At 34.2% G+C, this 24906-nt stretch overlaps 1 protein-coding gene across 3 annotated transcripts in view; it reads right to left on the bottom strand.

The window, feature by feature from the left end:
- Positions 1–24906, bottom strand: part of gabbr2 (gamma-aminobutyric acid (GABA) B receptor, 2) — a 378463-nt gene that overhangs the window by 131249 nt on the left and 222308 nt on the right. For 2 of the 3 annotated variants that reach the window (XM_087294607.1, NM_001144043.1), the window contains exons 3-4: positions 23137–23307; positions 1561–1662 (exon numbers count right to left, since the gene is read on the bottom strand). In XM_087294607.1, coding sequence (XP_087150733.1) covers positions 1561–1662; positions 23137–23307 — 273 coding nt within the window. Of the gene's footprint in view, positions 1–1560; positions 1663–23136; positions 23377–24906 lie in introns of all 3 variants that reach the window. The other variant, XM_087294608.1, reaches the window with a different exon arrangement.

Genomic DNA, 24906 nt, shown 5'->3' with positions numbered 1-24906 from the left:
TTCACTCAGAAAAAAAAATTACATAGAACATAAAGAACATATTCTAATATATGAAAATAAAATAAATTAAAAGAAATGTCATGACTAATTTACAGAATAAAACTAAAATTCTGTTTACTCAAAACTACAAATCGTAAATAATAATGTTAATTAATAATATGATGTTAATTAGTATTTCAGGGCTCCACTGTGATATTTTAATTATATAATACCAGTAAAAAGTTTGGGGTCAGTAGGATTTTTAAATGTTTTAAATTAGATTATCCTGCTCAAGGCTGCATTTACTTATTCAAAAATACAGTACAAGTTGTGCAATAGTGAAATGTTTTTGCACTATAAAATAACTGCTCAAAAGTCATTTATAATTTAATTCAATAATTTATTCCAGTGAATATAAAGAATATAAATTTTCAGCTTCATTGCTTCAGAGTCACATGATCATTATTATTATTCACATAATAATAATAATAATAATAATAATAATAATAATAATAATAATAATATTAATAATAATAATAATAATAATAATAATAATAATAATTATTATTATTATTATTCATTCATTCATTCATTCATTCATTCATTCATTCATTCATTCATTTTCTTTTTGGCTTAGTCCCTTTATTAATCACGGTTGCCACAGCAGAATGAACCTCCAACTTATCCAGCATATGTTTTACACAGCGGGTGCCCTCCACACAGAAATGCTAACTGACCCAGCCGTTGCTCGAACCAGTGACCTTCTTGCTGTGAGACGATCGTACTACCCACTGGACCACCATGATTATTATTATTATTATTTTTATTATTATTAATATTATCATATATTTTTATCATTATCAATGGTGAAGTAATAAAAGCAATAGCGATTGGAGTAATAATTTTATTTAAAACTATACAATAAGAAAGCAGGTATTACAATATTTATAAATATTTAATATATTTATAAATGCAGCTTGGTAAACAGAATAATTTTCTTAAAAATTAAAAAAAAAAAACATGGAAAAAATGACCTCAACCTTTTGACCAGTAGCGTATACACAGCAAGAGTTTTGGTATGCAAACTATTATTAGACTGAACACCATTGTAGTGGCTGCCTTCTGTATATCTCAACGCAATCTCATGCCAATTTCTAATTTTGTGATTTAGTGGCTAATTTATATGAATTTGTACGATCTAATTTGTACAATTTAGTACAATTTGCTCATCACCCAATGATGGTTAGGGTTTGGGGTGGGGTTGGGTCCCACGTCTCCTTTTTAAAATCGTACATTTTTGTACAACTGAACTAGTAGGAATTTGTACGGATTAGCCACTAAACTGACAAAATATAAAATACGTACATTTCCTCGTGAGATCAGGCTGTATATCTTGCTAAAATTTATAACAGTTATTATTTTTCACTCAGAAAAAAATAAACAGAGCATATTCTAATATATGGAAAAAAAATGACACTTTTTTTTATCCTTGACCCACATGAATCAATATTGTTTATATTCATTTAGACGTTTATATTCATATAGAGCAATCTACGTTTTGTTACTGTGCTGCGTCCTTACCTTCAGTTTCTTCACATTCACACAGGGATCGTTAGAGAAACTCTCTGTGTCTGCAATCTGGATGTCTGCCTTCTCCAGCTCATTGGTCAAATCATTTCGCACCTGTCAAAGAGAGAGAGAGAGAATGAGTGAGAGAGGCAGGCAGAAATGAAAGAGAACTGAATGAAAGCCGGGTTTGTGGATGGTGAACCACCCAGAAAAGTACCCAATCAAAGGCAGCGCTCCCTTCCTGTGATACATGTCTCAATTCCCTCTAATCTCCTGCCGATCCGACATTCCCCCTGCATCCCAAATCAGCCCGGAGCATCCGTGGAAATCTCTCCTCCAAGGGTCCCACTGGGCTTTGGATAAAACACAGCTCCAACCAGCTCCGCTCCCCACAGACTTCATCCATCCTTGTCCATAGATGCTTTTTGAAAAATGGACCAGTCGCTTGCAAATAAAGTCTCAATACCTCGTGCCCTCCACAAAGATTTATGGCGTGAGAATCAAAGCATGTACTACATTGAGCTCGGGTATATTGTGTGACACAAAGGGCACCAGAAAAAGGGATCTTTTCATGTGCCGAAACCTACTGCTGCTGAAATTCCAACCCATCAAAAAGACATAGAGCTCACAAATATCACGCAAACATTCGCTCCGACATGAGCTGTAACTACAGGAGTCTGGGATGTACTGCACTAGGTCATGACTTTGCTACTGGAGAATGTTATGGGGTTTACAAGCAAGTGGAAAAGCAAGCAAGCTACAGCACGGTAAAAGAATGTGGATGTCATTCTGATCGTAATCTGTGTGTTTTTGTGGTGAAGTTTGTTTTTTTTTACACATCTGATAATCATGACATGTTTGGTCAGTAGGCGGAAATAGTGTTGTTATGATACTGAATTTTATTACCAAAGGGTACTAATATTTTAAAAACGCCCATTTCTGGCCAAACATTTAAGCTCAGCTGATCGTGTTCTTAAAGGTTCAAGAAACCCTTGAGTATTTTTTTTAGATTTTAACAGCTTTGTCTGTGTTGAGCATCAGACAAAGTTAGCACCTGTCAGCTTTAATTGTGGAGAAAACTGGCTAACTTTGAGCTTTTGTAAGCTAATTTTATCTTCCGGGTTTAAAATAATTTTGGGGGTGGGATCAAAATTGGTGACGTAGCCCAAAACTGCAAGTGGAGTGATGACGTGTCGATTTCTCAATATTATTTATATGGAGTTTTCTTATCCTATGAGAAGAGACTGCTTCTTAATTATTCATGACTAGACATGCGACTATGTTGATGTCTGGGTGAGACTGCGTCCACAGACGGCACGCAGTATTTAGCTGTTCCTGAAGGGTCGTATGTGTTTGTTTACAAGATCCACTGGGTTTGTTGCATGCTTTTTCCCTGTAATACTGTCAGGGCTGATACGGCAAAGCTGTACTGTATGTGTGCAGCAAGCATTTTTTGTTGTGAGAGCAGTAAGAGAATTGGAGAATGGCGGACTTTCTTTTATCAGTTGAGTTCGTTCATATTTAGAAACATCGCCGTGCTACTGTGTTTGCCTAAATCCTCCAGATTACCAGCAGAGCTAATGCTTGAAATCAGCAGGGCACGAGACCTGCTGCACTGAGTCTGCATTCAGACCAGAGGATTGAGGGAGAAGTCCTCATTTATAGTGTTCATATGAACACGATTATCTTTATAATTATATAAATTGTGGTTGTGTGTATATAAAATTATGAAAAACAAACGTAGCAGGGCATTAAATTACTGTTTATTTCTTTGCATTTTAACTTTGTAAACTATAAAATCATTTGTCTCCTCAGAATTTGTATCTCATTTTGTGAGGCAACTGAAAACAGTTGTTCGCTCCCTCCTTCTCCCCTGCTCTGCTGGCCACGCCCACTCCTACCTCTGCTCACAGAGCCCCGCCCATTATGATGCTTTTTTTTTTTTTAAATTCTGAGGAGGACTTGAGCTGAAAGAGGGGGGTTTCATGGCCCTTTAAACACCACTGATTTGAGATTGTGTTCATGTGTTCAACAGAAATGACTGTGATTGGCTGTAAAAGTAATCAGGTCACCACACTTCACCGCTGTTTACTGAGTCCAAACAAAAATACATAGACACTTAAGCATTTTAAAGCCACAAAGATGAGTGGATTCATCAGCGGTGAAGTGCGGTAAACTGATGTAGTTTCTGTTGGGCAAGTGAACACAATGGCAAATAAGCTGTGTTTAAAAAATTTACATTTTTAAAATTCCAGTACCGATTGGAACCAAAATTCAGTATCACAACAACACTAGGTGGAAAGCAATCTGATCAAATGTGTTTTTGTATACCTCTGTGTGATCAAAACTAAACAGTCTCAAATCGTTTTTTAAGCATGAGACAGACCAAGCAGACATGAAAGAATAATAATAATTCCTTAAATTTATACAGTGCTTTTTCTGGACACTCAAAGCCCTTAACACATTTTTGCGGGGAATCTCCTCATTTACCACCAGTGTCCACCTTACCACCTAACGAGGCGGCAGCCATATTGAGCCAGACTACACACCAGCTGATTGGTGGAGAGGAGACAGAGTGATGAAGCCAATTATAACATGGTGATGATTAGGAGGTCAGTGGGCAAATTTGACCAGGATGCCGGGGTTAAACTCGGACTCTTTTACAAAGAACAACCTGGGATTTTTAACGACCTCAGAGAGTCAGGTTTAATGTCTCATCTGAAAGACGGCACTCAACAGTTTTAAACTATTATTTTTCACAATCTTATCATTTTTGCTGTATCACTCATTAAATAAATGCAGTCCTTGTGAACATACAAGACATTCAGAAACACAACATGCCTGATCCAGTGTTTTTAGTCATTTTTTGTTGTTCTGTGTGAACTATTTTGATTATTTTGACTATACTGATCTCCATTTTTAAGCATGTGAACAGTAGTGTATGCAATTTTGTATATCACAAGGCAAAAAAAAAAGAGTAAAAAAAGAATAACACAGTGGTTTGTGTTAGTAAATAATACGCCAGTGAGTAAATAGTTTGTGTATGGAAACAGAAAGAGCTTGAACAGGTTATATTCCCAAATAAATGTTTTGAATTGTTAAAGGGATTATAAACTTGTTTAAATATTTGCTCTGTTGATCTGTCTCAGTTGCCCACTTGTGGTGGGATAACCCGCGATGGATGTTAAACAGTGTCGGACTGTTACAGAAACATGAACTCATTCTGCCAGACGTAACCTGAAAAGCCTGGCTGATCCACATTGTCTTGATTACTGATGCGGTGAGCATATTTGTAGCTTAATGCCGGCAGATCCTGGAAACCCCTTTTCACATGAGCAACTATGTGTGTGTGTGTGGATCTCATAAGTGGGTGTACAATACACAAGTGTTTGAATAGACCTCCTGATGGGAAGTTTTAAAGGCGAGACACTACAGGCAAAAACTGATTTTTCAAGCACCTGTCAGTTTTGATATTTTGGGCTTTTTGGTTTTTGGTCTGTTCAGTCTGAACATTGAAAATACACCTTTAAGTGTTTCTTTTATCACATGCTATATCAATTTGTGTCAGTAGATTTCAAATACATATTTTCAAAGCCCATCAATGAGCCTTAATCTCTAGTTCAGTAGAGCTTACTGTACATACACCAAACCTCACTGTTTTAATTCATATCTGTATCTCTTTTTAACAGAGGGATACGACCATACATAATTTGCCTCATTATGCACAACATTGTGTCTGTGCGCACAAGACATTTCCAAAATACTCTCTGTAAAAAAAAAAAAAAAAAGAAATCTTAAATTTTGATACTGCCATGGCTTTTTTGCATATAGAAACATACAGTGCTCAGCATATATATGAGTACACCCCTCACAAATCTCTAATTTAACTTTTTTTTTATAGAACGCTTTACAATATTATATTTGTGCAATGTCATATTTATACATTAGATTAGTCAGTACTAAAGCCAATTTTTGAGCTAATCTGATAAAATAACTTAAGAAAAAGCTCTAAAAACAGTGCAACCCAATTTATATCTTAGGAAAAAAATTTAATTAAAAAATGTTAAATGAGCAACATTGAAAAGAAACAAAAAAATAAAAAAATTGCATTGGGGGATAGGGGGGCTGGAGTTCGGGTAGTTCAAAAGATCTACCCCCACTGACAAAGGTCCAAAATTTGCCATTGGTCCAGAATTTTTGCCACTATTCTCATTTGTCCTATTTTGACTGTTAAGCAATACTAAATTGTGCAAATAACCCATCAAAGGTTTTAAGAACAAACAGACTATGACATAAGTAAAGTCAATTTTTGCTATTTACCTAGTGTTGTTAAATAAAACAACAAAAAACTAAAAATGCATTTTGTATTTTGAAATCTTTTCCACCAATATTTTTGCATGAATTTAAACGGATTAGATTCCATTTCTGAAGATGGTAGGTGACTAAAATGTTATATTAATACATTTATCCATTAATAAACCTGTTTTGTTCAATGCACCAAAATATGTGATCTATATTCACTGAGAAATGGATAAAAAATATTCTTTTTTAAAACAGGATGTACTCGTTCATGCTGAGCACTGTATATCATTTAAAAATATTACAAAACATCTAAATAAGCATTAATGTAATTAATCAACTGGGCAAGTATTTTGACACAGATTAATTAATTAACTTTTTACCTGATTTACCTCCAGTATCTGACTGAGGTAAGTTGAATGTGCAGGCCAGTTTTTTATTTGCTAATGATTTATAATGTAATAACTTTGTATTTTAATTTTTTTTTCTTTATTATATATCTTTAGGAAATATTTTCAGTACATCCAAAATTGACTATCCAACAAGCTAATCCAGCTAAAAAAAACAGCTTAAAATGCCAATAAATGGAGTATTTAAACATCATAATTAAATAGAAAATAATAACTGCAAAATAAGTCCACTTTTTTGAGAAAAAAGAAACACCTCTTTCACCAGGCTGGCTATGGGCCTGTAACTACAGAAAGGGAAGGTTTAAATCGAAAAATGATCTAAATGCTTTGGTCATTTTGAGGGAGTTGCTAATGGTCTAATTCAATTCAATGTTCTATGCTAAGCAAAGCTAAAAGTGCTCACACCAGACCTGGAGATCAGCTGAATGTATTCAAAAATGTTAAGACTCTACTGTTCAAGCCTATTATTCAAAAATTAGTCTATTGTCACAAAAAATGTGGAGGTCTCCTTTAAGCAAAGGGAAAGAAAGATAGAAAGACAAAAAAAAAAGAAAAGAAAAAAAAAAGGACGGATCGACACTGTGCAGTAAAGGAACACCAAAGGATTATGGGATTTGAGAGCTGTCCTAAAGCTGAGGAGAAATGAGCATGATGTGATGTGAAATGCATAATGCATTTATGCACTGACCTGTCAAATGAACCCAGAGAGAAACTGTAAACAGGAAGCTGCACAAAGTAGGTTGAGAGACACAAAAGCACAATACCTGGGTGTCAAGAAGCTCTGCAGGCTAATTCACCATAAACCCAATATTATTCTCCATCTCATCTGGATATAAAAAACTACCCAGGCAGACAGGATAAATGCAGACAGTTTAATGTGCTAATTTAAGACTACAGTTGTATTTCATTTTATTTAAACAACTTTAATAAAAAAAAAGCAAAGAGACAGTATGTAGAGTTGAAATCAGTTCGGAAACTGTACTGAAAAACTGTGACAAAATGGTACTGTCTTCGATGTTACTGTTAATTAAAATAAAACTTTTAAAAAAATAATTTAAATAAATATAAAAGCAAAAAGAAATACATAAATTAACAACCTTAAATTAATTAAAAACAATTAGATTTTAAAGTATTACAGTTACACAAACCACAACCAAGTTAAAAATAAAACAGAAATGCATTTACTGTATATAACAACTAAATTAGAAACGATGCATTGGTGGTTTATTGAAATTACATTATTAATATGTATGTAATAATGTCTAACAAAGTTCAAGTTATAAAATAAAAAAAAATTATTAGGCAAAGTTTAAGCAAAATTACACAAACCAAATCATTAGGCTTAATATAAATGACATTTTTAATTTTTTATAAAAAAAAAATAAAAAATAAAAAAATGACATTTGAAAGGTTAAATAAGGCTTCTATTAAATGAAATAAATGCTTTTAAGTAAGTTAAAACAAAACAATAAATGAAAAAATAAATTGAAAACACAATTGGAGCAGTCACAATCACCAGCGATCCAGGCTTGTAGATCGCTGGGAATCATTTACTTAAACTCAGGCCTACAAATCTGTCACCATATGGACTACAAATCCTGTTATGCACTACGCTGATTGCTAACACACACAGCTGAAGCTGTTCAAAACTGATTATATGGACTTAAAAAGCACCACAGACACACACAAACACACACACACTATTTTCTGAGTCTTGTTTAGCTGTACTGTGAATATTAAACTTCATGCAAAAATACTAGCATTACAAAAACTAAAAATAAAATTAAAATACAGCCAAATATAAATAAAATATTTTTTAATATGTGAGTAAACTAAAAGTAAATGAATAGTGGAAATGTTTCATTGGCAATTAACTAAAAAAAGTAAATATTACTGTTACAAGAGTATTAGAATTATACAAGCTAAAACATTTAGTTAAATAGGCATCCTACCAAAAACAAACAAACAAACAAACAAACAAAACAAGCAATACATGTTCCACAAACTAAAGAAATAAAAATAAAGCTAATAAGCCAGTTTAAAATGTTATTATGTATGGCAAAAGAAGATAAAATTACACTGAACATGACATTTAAACTATTATTACTATAAACAATACTAAAATAAGCAATGTTACTTCATGTCAAGAGCAAATGGTAAACATCAGCATTTAGCCTCACTCTCATCTTTCCAAAAGGTCTCCTTTTCTTCAGTGTGTCACAGCAGCGGCGGTTGATTCCGTTGTGAGCTGTCAGGCCTGTAGATGATGAATTAACTGCACTAGTGCGGGTCACAGCTTGTTGTGTCACTGCCTTATTTTTCCCTCTTTTCCTAAAGCCACAACAGTCCATCATCAGACACATTATCTGCACTGCTCAGGTCCCCTGTGATTGGCTGGCTTTAGAGATACTGTGCCCTCCACTAATATTGGCACCCTTGATAAATATGAGCCAAGAAGAAAATGTCTTTATTGTTTTTGTTCTATTGCTTTAAAAAATTCTATACAGTTGAGCTCAGAATTATTAGCCACCCTGTTTGTTTCTTCCCCACTTTCTGTTTAACGGAGAGATTTTTCTCACATTTCTGCACATAATAGTTTTAATAACTCATCTCTAATAACTGATTTATTTTATCTTTGCCATGATGACAGTAAATAATATTTTACTATATGCTTGTCAAGACACTTCTATACAGCTTAAAGTGACATTTAAAGGCTTAACTATGTTAATTAGATTAACTAGGCAGGTTAGGGTAATTAGGCAAGTTATTGTACAATAGTTTGTTCTGTAGATTACCAACGAAAATATATAGCTTAAAGGGGCTAATAATTTTGACCTAAAAATGTTCTTAAAATATTAAAAACTGCTTTTATTCTAGCGGAAATAAAACAAATAAGACTTACTACAGAAGAAAAAAATATTATCAGACATACTGGGAAAATTTCCTTGCTTTGTTAATCATTTGGGAAATATAAAAATAAATAAATAAATAAAAGAGGGGCTTATAATTCTGACTTCAACTGTATTTACAGATATGCGAAATACAATATTAGAAAAATTGGACATAGCGATAGTTTGTATTTCTGCGATACATATTGCAATATAAATACAATTTCACCATATAAATTGAATAGCTCTATTTGAAAACAATGTATTAATTTTCTATCGACTGGCATGATTTTGTAGAGGAACAAATCATTCATGAAATGTGAAAAGTGCTTTGTTTTCAGGGTATAGTCGAATCGTATTCAGGTACAGAAATAAAAAAAAGCTATAACACTGCAAAAACTTTACTTTTTAAACAGCTATTTAGAGTTAACAGTTCACTATTTTCTATTAGATATTGTGTCTGAATGCTCTTAGTGTTTAAAACAAGTGCAAACGATTTGCAAACAGTGGTTATATAATTCCAATATAATAATATTTATAATCCTAAACTATACAATCCCAACTTAACTTTGCAGATCCTGCGATGCGACTGTTAATCCGCAAATTAAAACTATATATTGTGCAGCCCTAATATACAATGTCCAGCATAAATGAGTACACCACATACAGGTCTCTCTTTTAAATGAATACTTTCTTTAGTATTCTATAAAAATGACAATAACATTAGATTAATCAGTACCAAAGCCCAAACTGGAACTAATCTAGCAAAATAACTTTAGATCATAGTGCAAAAGATAGTACACCCCAACAAATATGTTAGAGAAAAAAATATTAAAATAAAAAATGAATAAAGAGAAAAAAAAAATAAGAATTTCTTTTTTTAGTGTTTGTTTATTTATTTATTTATTTTACCTGGCTGCACTCTTATTCATTCATTCATTCATTCATTCATTCATTCATTCATTCATTCATTCATTTTCTTTCGGCTTAGTCCCTTTATTCATCAGGGGTCACGACAGTGGAATGAACCACCAACTTATCCAACATATAACAGAGTAGATGCCCTTCCAGCTGTAACCCAGTACTGGGAAACACCCATACACTCTCACATTCACAAACATACAGAGAGCCAATTTAGTTTATTCAATTCACCTATAGTGCATGTCTTTGAACTTTGGGTGAAACCAGAGCACCCAAAGGAAACCCACATGAACATAGGGAGAACATGCAAACTCAACACAGAAATGCCAACTGAACCAACCGAGGCTCAAACCAGCAACCTTCTTGCTGTGAAGCGACAGCACTACCTACTGCGCCACCGCGTCGCTGTGAGAGCTTCAATAGTGACAATTTTTCTTTAAATATAGCTAGCTAAATTATACAAACATTTATCTTTTTCATAAAACTCTGAACCATCAAACAAGTAAAGACAAGAAAAGAGACCCCTGATGCCTTGAAGGGATGTCCTGTGCGCACTAATCTTTGTCCATGTGTTATTTTTGCATTGAAATATTCCCACTGGCCTCATGCACCTGTGTTCAGAGGGACAGATGTGGGAGAAACACACAATCAGCCTCATCTAACTCTGGACAAGTCTGTACTGGATTGATGCACAATAGCATTGGGATTCCCTCGTCCTTCAGGAGGCATGAACTCATCCAGGAGGTCAGACACAACGCAAGCGAAGAGTGCGAAAAAGCATTTAATTCATCACTTCGGCTGAGGGGACATATGTGCCTTCCACTATTATTTGTACCTTTGGTAAATAAAAGCAAAGAAAATATATATATATTTTGCTCAAAAATCAGTTGTCATTACTGCAAACACAACATTTATATATACAGTGCAAACGTCTTTGGGCACCATTAGATTTTTCATTTTAGTAAAATTATTTATATTTATTCATAATATAGAATAATATTCTCTTGCTCTTCACCTGAACAGTAATTATATTTACAGATAATTATATTAGTTATGAAATTATATGATATTTATAGAGAAAAACAGCTAAAACTCTGAAATGGCCTCCACAGAGTTTAGACCTTAATATAGTATTATAGAGGCAGAATGGGATTGCCTGGACAGAGAAACACACACACACACACACACACACACACACACACACACACACACACACACACACACACACACACACACACACACACACACACACACACACACACACACACACACACACACACACACACACACACACACACACACAAAATAAAGCACATCAATTAGAATATGAACTTGGGTCTGGTATATGGACTTAAACTAAATACTGTCTTTTGCTAGTAGGAGCCATTTTATTCTGAAAACTGTTTTGTTTTTCTCAATTTTGTGTACATAGTTACTTTCTGTCTGTTTATATCGTAATGTAGAGACCAGTCATATATCTAGAAAGGTCATTAAAACTAAAACACCAAAACTGTTGGGGGACCACAGTACTTTATATCAAACCAGGCTCACTATAAAAACATACCACTATATACATTTCTGAAGAGCGCCAAATACATCCCATGAGGTATGTTTATTGCAATTTTTGTTTTCACGAATCCACCAGGTCGCTGTGTATGCTTTTTGAGATCTCAAATTTCTCTGGTAATGCCATTCATGCCTGCTGATCTTCCATAAATCCACCAGAGGCCAATGTTAACCGCCTGCCTGACTGACTGATTGACTCAATGACTTACTAACTGACTGACTGACCGATCGATCAACTGACCTACCCTCTCCCTCCATAAACCCAACCAATAGTGTTTTCATAAGCATCGTTTGTCCCGCCCACCCACTTCTCCTTGTCGTGGTCAACTATTTTCGTACGTACATGGCAAGCTAACTGGACAAACTGGTGACAGCGGAAAAGCCGTCCACATAGAGGTAAGCTGTCAGCTGGTAAGCGTAAAAAGGAACAGCATCATACAGTCTCAGAAATAAAGGTACACAAGCTGTCACTGGGGTGGTATCTTTTTAAAAAGTACACATTTGTACTTAAAGGGTCCATATTCGTACCTCGAAAGTATATATGAGTACCTAAAAATTTTAAGAGGAACACTTATGTACTTTTTAGGTACTAATATGTACCCTTGAGGTATTAATATGGACCTTTAAGGTACCACCTTAAGGACAGATCTTTTACCTTTATTTCTGAGAGTGTACCGCCCCATATTGTTTGTTTTAAATAAACGCTAATTGCAGCCATTAGGACTTCTGGCTACATAATTCGCAATCTCCAGAAATGTAAATAGGGCTATGTTTTCAAAATGAGCCTACGTTGGAATAAATTTATGAACAAATAATTTAAGTATTTTAAGTTATAAGTAAGAAAATTAAGTAAGTAGATATTGAGAATCTATATTTTTAGTATAATAGGTTACTAAGTAACTGACCTCCTGTTTGAAAGGGCTATACATATAAGGAAAAACAAATGCCAAACACTCATAAATCACAATGGGTAAAACAAAAAACATAGCTGTGGTTTGCATCACAATGTTGTAAAAAAAATAGCAAAAATGTTAATTTCCATCATCAAGCCATTAATTAATTAAATTAGTTAATCAAAATGTCATGAATCAACCTGAAAAAGTATGTGTGTCTGTTTTTTTTCTCGATGAACTGATATGAGAATGTTTTTAGTGGTCAATAAAAATCTCAGAGAATCACAGCTGGAAAATTGCAGAAGGAAGCTAGTTCGGTCTTGGGGTCAGAAAGACTACAAAACTACAATCCGACATCAACCACATCACCACAAACTGTCTGAACATGTTTCAAGGAAAAAGCCTTGACTCTCATCCAAAAAAAAAAAAAAGTTCAGTTTTTTTAAAAAAAAGATTTTGGATCCAAAGGCACAATAAACAATAAAAGACATTTTTCACATCCTTCTTTGTTTGTATTTACCAAGGGTGCCAATATTAGAGAGGGGTACTGTATGCAGCTATTTATAGCACATATTTTAATGAGCCTTTGAACCGAAACAGAAGCAAACAGGCTCAAAGCACAACACAATGGTGAGCTGATGCGCACAGATAGCACTGGCCATGAGGTCTGATCCATGAAAGAAGGATTGGATGACTTGTGCTTGGATCATCTCCTTAGGGAATGCAATTAGCCCGGCTGAGCCAGCAGATTGTGCTTGTGTTGCCTGAATGTTTAATCAGTGATCAAACAAGCAGAAACTTCATTACACACACACACACACAAAAACACACAGACACACACACGCATACATGTACACCTGAATAGGGCCCCATTACTGAAGCTACTGGAGTGTGTCCAATAGGTCACTAATGGAGCACCTTGGTGTAAAAGAGGACAGTGCATGTACAGTAGAGAAGCCATATGGTGACCTGCTTTAAACACTCATTTTCTCGCTTCATTTTCACACTTTAGAGAGAAAAAGAGAGAGCGAGATGAAGATCCTCTGGTCTGTGACGTCAGCAAGTCACACAATCCAAAATATCTGAGTAAACATTTACTTTTCATTACATCCTGGAAAAAAAGAATGAGGGAAAAGGCAAACAAATGTTGCTCTGCTGGTTTCATACAGTATGTAGATAAACAACATATGCTTACATTCTTTTTTCATATTTAAAGAGACAGTGCACCTAAAGGTGGTCATTTACTCGCCTTTCACTTGTCCAATTTTCTTTCTTCTGTTGAACACAAACAAAGATATTTTGAAAGTCTCAATTTGTCTTTTATACTACATCCTAAATGTATGTACTTTTTCGTGAAGAAAAACTATATGCATTTTAGTGTGTGACAAGAGAGTATGCATGCTTTGGGACATATTACTACCTCATTAACGGAGTGTTGTGTTGCTTAGTTACGTCTCCTGTCAATCATCTTGTCAGATCATCTACATTTCTTGCATGTTTAATTCCCTGCCATATTGGAGATGCAGAAGCAGGTTAATCTGCCATTTGTGGGTCTTTCATGCAGAGAAATCTCCTTAGGTGTTTGCATAATTAAGCATTCATAAGTTTACAACCAAACATGTCTTTATAAATGTTTACATTGCTGTCAAAGATGAAATATAATGCAGAAAAAGTTTAGATATGAATTAAGAATCATTCAAAAATATTTACCAAAGCTTCTCCACTTCTTAACAAGACCACCATGTTTGTAGTTTGTTAACACTTTTTACCTTTACTTGTAGCTCTAATCGAATCCACATCCATTTGTGCACTTTCAAAATCTCTATTGATCTGTATGTTCAATTTCCACTGGAAATAGTAGTTACCATCCGGGTAACTTTGGAATGCTCATTTCAACATACTATAAATTGGGATATATTACACTATAGTACCAGACAAAAGTCTTGTTGCTTAAGTTTTAGGATTACAAATAATAACTTGACTTCTAGTTCATCATTTGGTATCAGAAGTGGCTTATATGAAAGGCAAAGGCCTCTAGATTTTGCTTATTTGACCAAAATAAAATATGACCATGCCTTGATGTTTACTTATTTAATTAGGACAGTAAGGTCTGACTTTGCTTAAACAAAAGTTGTGTCACAGAAATAATGTACAGTATAGAAAATAAAGTCATGGTGCAGTGGTAAAAGAATTAATATTGTGTTTGACTTCCATGCGCTTGAATGACTGCATCCATACATCTCTGCAATGACTCAAATAAAATATTTATAAAATTCTCTGGAATGACAAAAAAAGCGTTCTTGCGTCGGGATCAGATCTGTATCTTGAGTTCATCAAGATTCTTTGGCTTCATCTTCAATGCCTCCTTCTTCATCTTACCCCAAACATGCTCAGTAATGTTGATGTCTGGTGACTGGGTTGGCCAATCCTGGAGCACCTTGAGCTTCTTGCTGTCAGGAACTTTGATGTGGAGGCTGAATTATGAGAAGGAGCGCTATCCTGCTGAAGAATTTGCCCTCTCCTGTGGTTTGTAATGTAATGGGCAGCACAAATGTCTTGATACCTCAGGCGGTTGATGTGGCCATTCACTCTGCAGATCTCTCGCATAGCCCCCATACTGAATGTAACCCCAAACCATGATTTTTCCTTCACCAAAATTGACTGATTTTTGTGAGATTCTTGTGTCCATGCGGGTTCCAATAGGTCTTCTGCAGTATTTGTGATGATTGGAATTCAGTTTAACAGATGATTCATGTGAAAAATCTACCTTCTGCCATTTTTCCAAATGATCAACTAGAAGTCAAGTTATTATTTGTTGCTCTTACAACGCAGGTAGTGTCAGGTAGCGAATTTTAAAATATTATTTAGGATGAATAAGATGCAAATACATATTGCTCCCAGCTACCAGCATTTTTCAAAAAATCTTCTTTCATGTTCCACAGAAGAAAGACACTCAAATAGGTTTTAAACAAGTGAAGATTGAGCAAATGATTATATTCTTGCCATTTTTGTATGAACTATCCCTTTATTTATTATTTTTTTAATAATGATACTATAAATAATGCATTGATCTCAAAACCTCACACACACACACGCATGCACGCACACACACACACACACACACACACACACACACACACACACACACACACACACACACACACACACACACACACACACACACACACACACACACACACACACTCCTATAGTAGACACACATGAAATAATGTGCCTATACATACAGTAACACACACATACACACACAATCCCACTCAAAGTGCAAGGCCTGACAAATGGGTTTAATTCCTCATCGGGGCCCAAGTCATCTAATCTTTTACCACATAAAAAGGGGATTGGGTCTTAATCTGTAAAACAGCATACTGGAGTGTGATTCATGCTGGAGTGTGAACAGCCTTTAATCCACTTATTGATAGACACTCAGGCAAAACAGCGACAGGCTCCTGCAACATGTCAGATATGAAGCAGCAAAACAGGACAGGTGCTAAATTACTTCACTGGAACAAGCAGAACGAGGACTGAGATAGAAACCCTGAGCATTCATGCACAAACATGAAGATCTTTTTGTTTATTCCTGGTATTAAATGAATGATTTTCATACATACTGTACAATAAGACCAAGGCACTTGAGATTTATTAATTCTCAGTAAAACTAGCAACCACTAAAAAGGGTTGTTATACACAGTGGGAAAAAAAGAAAAGCTTTGTCTAATTTCTAGTCCAAATATATATAAAAAAATAATCATGAAACGTTCTCAAGTAAAGAATGTTGTTTTGTTGTCTAAAATAATGGGGCAGCACGGTGGCTCAGTGGTTAGGTAAAAAGGTTGGTAGTTCAAGCCTCGGCTGGGTCAGTTGGCATTTCTGTGTGGAGTTTGCATGTTCTCCCCGTGATTGCGTGGGTTTTCTGTGGGTGCTCTGGTTTCCCCCACAAGTCCAAAGACATGCACTATAGGTTAACTGGGTAAGCTAAATTTTCCGTATAATGTAATTTAAAGCATTTCTTTGCATAAAAAAGCAACAATGTGCCATATTTTATGTGACATTTAATGTTAAATGTGATATTTAAATACATTTTGAGATAACACATTACATGTGCAACTAAATACCAACAGTTGAGCAAAGAAAGCCCAATATGGTGGATTAACCAAAATTACAATCAATGATTTAAACATTTGTTATTCTGGCCAAATGTAATTTTATGAAAAAAAAAATATATATATATATATATATATATAAAAAATCAAATTAAAAATAAAATTGAAATTAAAAACTAAACGAAACTAAATTAAACAAATAAAAAATAAAAAATAAAAATAAAAATATAATAAAACAAAATAATTACAACAAAATAAACAAAAAATAAATAAATAAAAACAAAACAAAATAAAATAAACAAAAAATATAATAAAACAAAATAATTAAAACAAAATAAAATAAATTAAAAATATAATAAAACAAAATAATTAAAAGTAAATGAATAAAACTAAATAAAACAACATAAAAACAAAACTAAATAAAAACTAAACAAAACAAAACAAAATAAAATAAAACAAAATAAACTAAAACTAAAATAAAAAAAAATTAATTTAATAAAATTAAAACAAAATTAAAAAAATTTTTTGGAAAGCACTGAATAAATCAAGGTTCTTTGTACATCATTTTGCATATTGCAGTTGCATCACTGGGAGTCTAATAGAAAAAGTATGTCTGTTTTCACTGGCAAATAAATATATTCTTCTGGAGACATCAGTTTTCAAATGTGATACAACAAACTTCCAACCCCTTTATTTCTGACCTGCTGAGAAAGCACTTAAGTTGCTTTTTGCATATTTCCATTTGCACGTACAGTAAAAACACATTTCCTAGCTTGGTTCAATAAATTACAGTCATATCCCAGCATTTGATCAAACATTGTAAAAGTTTTTTCATCTAAAACTCATTTCCAACATTGCCACACAAACTTCAAAGAATACGTCTGCTATTTAAATCGATTTCTCTGATTTTAAACAAGTCCTGGAACAACAGACAGACCAGCTAATGAAATGCATGCTTGTGTCAACAACCAAATTCAATACACTTTTTGACCAAGCAAGAATAGATTAATTTAACCTCAAACCAACCCACTTTATCAGCAAAATAAAAGTGCAGCGTCAGCTTCATAGATCTGAAAGTAGCAGGATTTGCTCGCACTAGCAGTACCACTGATTCATGGCTAGGAGGAAGTGTAATGATGATCCCAGGTTTAGCTCTATCACCTGAGGAATACGCTGAACTCTCGCAGCAAAAACCGTTCCTATGGAGCATCATGTGAGAAAGAGACGCTAATATCAGTCTGCCCCACGAGGGTTTTCAACTACGTGTCCCATCGGAGCAAGAGGTTTCCAGAATCTCATAAACACACAAACACACGCGACATGACCATGTTATATATAAATCTATATATAAATGTCTCATCCAATCAGTTCAATCTAGTATCTCAGTTATTGAAATGCGATCGGCACAGAACTCACACAGGGGAATCGTACTGCGTCTATTCATATAAAGGAAAATGATCCACACCCACAGTCAATGGAAAAACAACAGGGCTTATATTTCTGAGAAGTGCTCTTCCAGAAAAATAAACTAGTGGGCAGGTGGAGCTGCTTATGCGGAGTAACACAATTTCATACTCTATTTTCCCAGTGAGAAGGTTCAGGATTATTCAGGATTCAACACAAGCTAAACTCAATCAACAGTGTTTGTGACATTTATAATTGAACGACATTTTAAATGATTTAGACTTTGTTTAGAAAATCAAATTGTAAGTTGCAGTAAGGAACCTGCAAATAAAGTAAACGAGGCCAATTTCAAAATTAAGAGCAGAAATGTGAAGACTATAATTTCTATAACTTGCTTATGCCTTGCTTATGCCTTAGATTGCAGCAAATTCAGTAAACCAAACATAAGTAAACAAAATTTTAGGGATGCACGATACCATTTTTTGGAACTGATCCGATCTTGATAACAAATTCAGAGTATCGACTGATACAGATCCGATCCCGATACTATGCGTTTTTTTTTTTTTTTTTTTTTTTACATAAATTTCTATAGTGCTGGTGCTAAACTCAAATAATGCATCTTCTTTAGTAAAAACAACACACCTATAGGCCTACTGTATATGACAATCTCACTAAACATTATGCTTGCTATAATCTGTAGACTAAATTCAGCATTCAATATGGCATTGATGTGATTTGTTGTGGTCCAGCTCATGTTTCCTTTTTAATATTAAGATTTTTCTTTGAAATCTGCAATAAGGTACCCCAATCATTGGTAAAATAACCATGATTTTAGCAAATGCTGATATTCTCCTGCAGGTTTGAAGCAGACTAAACTAAACCATCTGTGGCCAGTTTTACTTAATATTCCCTTGCCTAAACCCGCCGCGAGTGAGATGGAGAAACTAAAAAAAAGCATGTGTGAAAAATAATTTTTGTCTGAAAAATTAGCTTTTTGAAATAAATTTTGTTTGGTATAATTCGTTGGTTATTTTAATGTATTTTTTTTGGTCAGTTATCTACAAAATAAAGTATTTGAGGTGAAGTTAAAACTATATAAAACGCTTATATGCTTCAGTGCACAAACTGACAAACAGGTCTGTTAAATAAAATATTAATAAATATAAAATTACAGTGAAATATTCACAGTTTCAGAGTAGCCTAAAGGTTAAATAATTTTCTCATTCATTCATTTTCTTGTGGGCTGAATGAACCGCCAACTTATCCAGCAAGTTTTTACGCAGCGGATGCCCTTCCAGCCGCAATTCATATGCGTCGGGCTGTCAACTTCCCTTTTAGCCTATTCATTTAGTCAACTTTGACCACAATGAGCCAGGCTTTAGAAATTATTTGCACCTCTTAGAGTATTACCCTAGGAAGAATAAACTCATTCGGAAGGATGAGAGAACAGAAACTTCATTCATTCATTCATTTTCTTTGTGGCTTAGTCCCTTTATTAATCTGGGGTTGACACAGCGGAATGAACCACCAACTTATCCAGCACGTTTTACACGGATGCCCTTCCAGCCGCAACCCATCTCTGGGAAAAGAACAGAAACTTATTGTAAGAATAATCTTATGGAGCGGTGCATGTTGTGTCTGCACAGCCTTTGTGTGTATGAAGCGCTTGCATCACTGATACAGCGCTCAGCCCTCCGGTATACGACACTTCCAAAACAGCAGCACAAAAAGGAGAAATCAGTGCGTTGAAGATCTGTCCAATGTATTATTGAGCCTTTTCTCATTTAAAGTTACAGGTAGGCCTACTTTGTGTGTGAAGAGCAGGTAAAAACCCTCTCTCCTCCAGTGTTGTAAATGCGATCTGCTGGATGCAACATGATTTAAAAACAGCAATGAACTCCTTGTTGCAGGTCAAAAAGAACCCATGTGATGCAAAACTAAATGCATTTCTCCACTGATTAATTATATTAGCAGGAACAATTAGTCTTGGAAAAAGTTTTTCAAGTTGTCATGAACGCAACATGCAGTTTGAATTGTGAATGAATGGAGAATGATTGACAGGTGCAGCGGCGGGAAGCGCTGAACTGAACATAATTTTAACCACTTAAATATTCATCTGTGCTTCACATTAAACTATAAAATGACTTCAATGCCACCCTTGTGGCTTTTGTTGGCTTATAAATTACATCGAATTTGGATCGGTATCAGCTGACCGATCCCAATCTAGCAAAAATATGCGGTATCGAACCGATATCCGATCCAAGTATCGGGATCGGTGCATCCTTACCAAATTTACAGCATAACTATTTGTAATAATGGTGTACCCAGGGATGGGTATCAAATGTGTATTTCAAATTCAGAATATTATTTAGTAATTTGTATTTTATGGGGTTTATGAAACTGGGTTTATATTTTGTATCAAAATAATCTAGTGTCTTGTATTTGTACATTTCAAATACTTTGTAAGAAGACTACATGATGACAGCATAAAAATGTGGCCTTTAATTAGTGCTTCCTCAGTTATTTGCCTAGACTTAAGATCAGACCAGGAAATGTATTTATATTGAAGAAATTTATCAATGCTTGGAGTATGGATGGAAATTAAGCAACATACATAAAGAAAATAAGAGACAAATAGCATGAGTATATTGGGGAGCAATTCCACAATCATTGAATATGGTATATACACAATAGTATGTGCACAATGGTAAGAGCAGTAATGTGTAATGGTAGTATAGTGTACAATTTGGCATCAGCATCTTTGCTTAAGAAATGAGATGAAATAAAACATCATTCAAAAATTTAGCAATGTGGAGCCTTCAGCACAAAATCATACTCAGTCTCGGTGCTGCAGGTGGAAATGCAAAGGGAGTTTTAAATAAAAATAAAAAACACATAAAAATAATGTACTGGTGTTCACTAAGGGGTTAAAAAGAGACCCTTTCAGTAAAGAAGAGCTGAAAAACTCCTGAAACAATGAGTAAACTGCACAAATGATAGTAGTTTTGAATGGATTGCTGATGTTGATGCCAGGAAAATAAGACAAACAACATTAAAATAACTCCTACAGTGGCAATACCTACAACACATTATTGGCTGTTTCAAAATGCCAGAAGATAATCTGAAGTTGATAGTTAATGAAAAGGAAAGATGTCTGTCAAAAGATGTCAAAGTGGCACAATACAGTGTATGAGACAAACAGTAAATGTTTATTAATACTCCAGTCAAAAACTCCAGACTCACATTACACACAGCAGCAGGAAATGTATGAAGAGTTTATTTGCAAAAGCAGATAACTCCATTTATTAGAGATACCATGTTTTATGCTGTGCATTAAAGAGTACAATTGCAAAAAAATAAAAAATAAAAAATTTAGATTTTAGTAGCTTTCAGAAATCATGTTTTTATAATCAATATAAAAAATTTCAATTGCAAAAAAAAAAAAATAATAATAATATATATAAATAATATATATATATATATATATATATATATATATATATATATATATATATATATATATATATATATATTAGGGATGGGAAGATTCATCGATATGTATCGATACGTGGTCATGCGCGTGCACAATGCGAGTGCATCGGTTGAGCAGCAGAGGACGAATGAAATTTTGGAAGCAAATCGAGATGCATCGGTTTTTGCGAGATGCTGCTTCAACCAGCTCCAAAAGTGGTGAGAAAAGCATTGCAAGTTTTTTTTTTCCGTGCGCAACAGTTTTGTGCGCTCTACGCCAATAACGAATGCTATTGCATTGTTCATCTGCAAAGATATTCAGCCTAGTGTAACGGAGAACGAAGATTTTGAACACCTCCTCCTGTTAATTTTTATTTAATAATAATAATAATAATAATAATAATAATATTAATAATAATAATGATAAAAATAATGGGTGTCACAGTGGCACAGTGGGTAGTTTGACCACCTCACAGCAAGAAGATTGCTGGTTTGTTATATTTTTATTAGCCTGTTGTTTACAGTGACAGTGATGTTTCAAAGCAGCATAACACTGCTAGTTTACAACCTTAAGTTTTGAATATTCAGTGGCAAAATATCTTTGTAAAACTTGTTTTCATAGTTGAAAAGTTAAATCACAATTCTTGTTGTGCAATGCTAAACCTTTATGTTGAAAGAGTGCAAATAAATATATATTTTTTTAATATATATTGCACTTATACATTATGTTTATCTTGAAAATACTTAAATAATATGTGCTATATGTTCTAAAATGGCCGTCTACTGTAAACTGACACTCTGGCTCTGAGAGAAGAGCCAGTTTGTAAAAAAAGTCTTGGTTTTGCTTGGTTTATAAATAATCAAACTCATTCAATGGCACAGCATCCTCTTTCACATCATCTCATAAACTTGATCTAATAAGTTAGTGCTGAAATATCGCATCGTATCGTGATATGGGTGTGAATCGTATCGTGTTGCATCGCAATATGTCACAAATGTATCGCTAATATATCGGATCGTATTCTTTGTATCGAGATACGTATCGGATCGGCATTATAGCTTAGATGCCCAACCCTAATATATACATATATATATATATATATATATATATATATATATATATATATATACATATACATATATATATATATATATATATATATATATATATATATATATATATATATATATATATATATATATATATATATTTAAAAAGGATGTGAGCAAAAAAAAAAAAAATCTTTTTATATCACTATTTTAAAATATAGGACTGTTAAGTTACGGTGGGAATTTTACTAGCCACGCAATGGATAGATACAAAATCAAGAGACACAGCAACTCATTATCTGCACTACATGGTTTTTACAGTGATTAAACATCTTCAAGACAGGACTTTCTGAATAAAATTTGTTCAACTTATCAAACATTGTTATCTTCACTAAATCAGTTTAATGATGAAGGAATGGATCGAATATGCCTTTGGATAAAACATTTGCTAAGAAATTTGATTCTCCCTTGTAAAAGTATCCTGTATTTAATGAATAACGCCAGAAAATGTCTACAGTCCAAACACATTATCTCACACAGTATTTATTACGTTTTTTCCCTAACTCACCTCGGAAAAGCGTTGGACGTCCTGTGTCAGGGTTCCCACCCGGCTCCAGTTGTAAAAATTGAGAAACTTCACCACAGCAGGATTCACAGCGTTGTCTGAGGGGACCGTCCTGAAGAAATTTGGATACTTTTTTCTGTCTGCCAGTACAGGAGTAGTGGCCGCAAAAGAAAGCTGAAAAAGAAGAACAAAGCTCAATTTAGACAAAGTGGCATTTTTCAAAACAAAACAAAATACACGCAGCTCATATCAGCTTAAACAGTCAAAAGTCATTATAAATAAATAAACAAAATAATCATTATATTGGATCATAGTATACTGTACAGTAAAATTAAAGTGCATACAAGTGCTTATAAAGTTTAATACAGCTTTATGGCGTAATTGGACTGAGGCTGTGTTCACATTCAGCTTCATGGTGGATTGAAGGCAAGTGTCCGGCTCATAGCCAGCGTGTGCCTGCAGGAGTCTAGAGTGTAGGTGTGAATGAATCAACACGTCTCTATAAAAAGACAGATCTCACACCTTTGGTGAGTGTTGTGGTGACTGGAGCCATTTTGCACTGCTGATGGTCAACTTCAACATTTCAGCTTGTTTTTTGTATGTAAGGCTAAAGTTTACCTCACTTGTTACACATACTGTATAAAAGAGTATTATTTCATATTCAGCAAAGTATACACACACTGTACTACACAATTTCTTTTTTATTATTTTAACACACATTATTACACACATATTTTGTATGAAACATACTATTTCTATTTCTGTGTGTGTGTACTATTCGATGTGTCAATAAGTGTGTTTTTGTAAATGACATTTGTTTAGGACAGGGGTGCCTAAAATTTTTCTTATCAAGGCCCAAACTTGATTGACGGCTGTGGGCCAAAGTTAAATATACCAAACTGTATTATATTAACCCTTTAACATACTGACAAAACTCCGATAAATAGTAGTAAGCAATTAAGATAATAATAGCCCCTTTCACACAGTGATACCGGTAATATGTTAAAAATTTTGGTAAAGACCATACACACATCCATTCTAAAATACTGATAAATTCTGACAACATTAACCAGAAATGAGCTCTAAACGGCTGCCCTTGTATTTGTAAACATTTAACTACATTACAAACTCTGTGGATATATAAATATTGTGAACAACTTCAATAAAAAAATAATAATAAAAAAAACATATGAAGGAACATTTTCGCATGTAAAATCTGTGTGTGTGCTGGCACTCTCTGGCACACGGGTTAAGCAACTGGAGGAAGCAGAGCTTATGGGTAAAGAAACAATGGCTTATTATAAGCAATTTATCGATAATTTTTTAAACAGTTGGCATTAAGAAGGAACAGAAAAACAACATCTAGCAGCTAAATGTGGCTGGAAAAATATTCAAAGGTTTTTATTTTCATTTAGAGCGCAGATGTGAATGTGTCTAAATGTTCTGATTGGCACACATCAGCGTATTCTAATCGTGAAAGCGCTCTTTCCGGCAATTTTACTTCTGCGTTGTGCAGCATTCTGGAAAATTACTGGTAACATTACAACTTCTTTTTCCAGAAAAATTGGCGGAACAAATTTACCGGTGTTTTTAAAAAAGGGCCTGTTCACACATACAGACCTTTCTGGAAAATTGGAAAATTGATAATTTTCCGCAAAGGTCTGTATGTGTGAAAGGGGCTAATGATAATCTATGGATATATGGTCAACCAGGTGGTTATGATGCCTGTTAAAGGGTTAAAATTGCCATGGGTAGTTTATTTGCTAATATTTA

The sequence above is a fragment of the Danio rerio genome, chromosome 19 (assembly GCF_052040795.2).
Source record: "Danio rerio strain M-AB ecotype USA chromosome 19, GRCz13ab, whole genome shotgun sequence".
Classification (NCBI taxonomy): domain Eukaryota; kingdom Metazoa; phylum Chordata; class Actinopteri; order Cypriniformes; family Danionidae; genus Danio; species Danio rerio.
The sequence above is the reverse complement of the archived record's forward strand: the minus strand, read 5'-3'. Positions and strand labels throughout refer to the sequence as shown.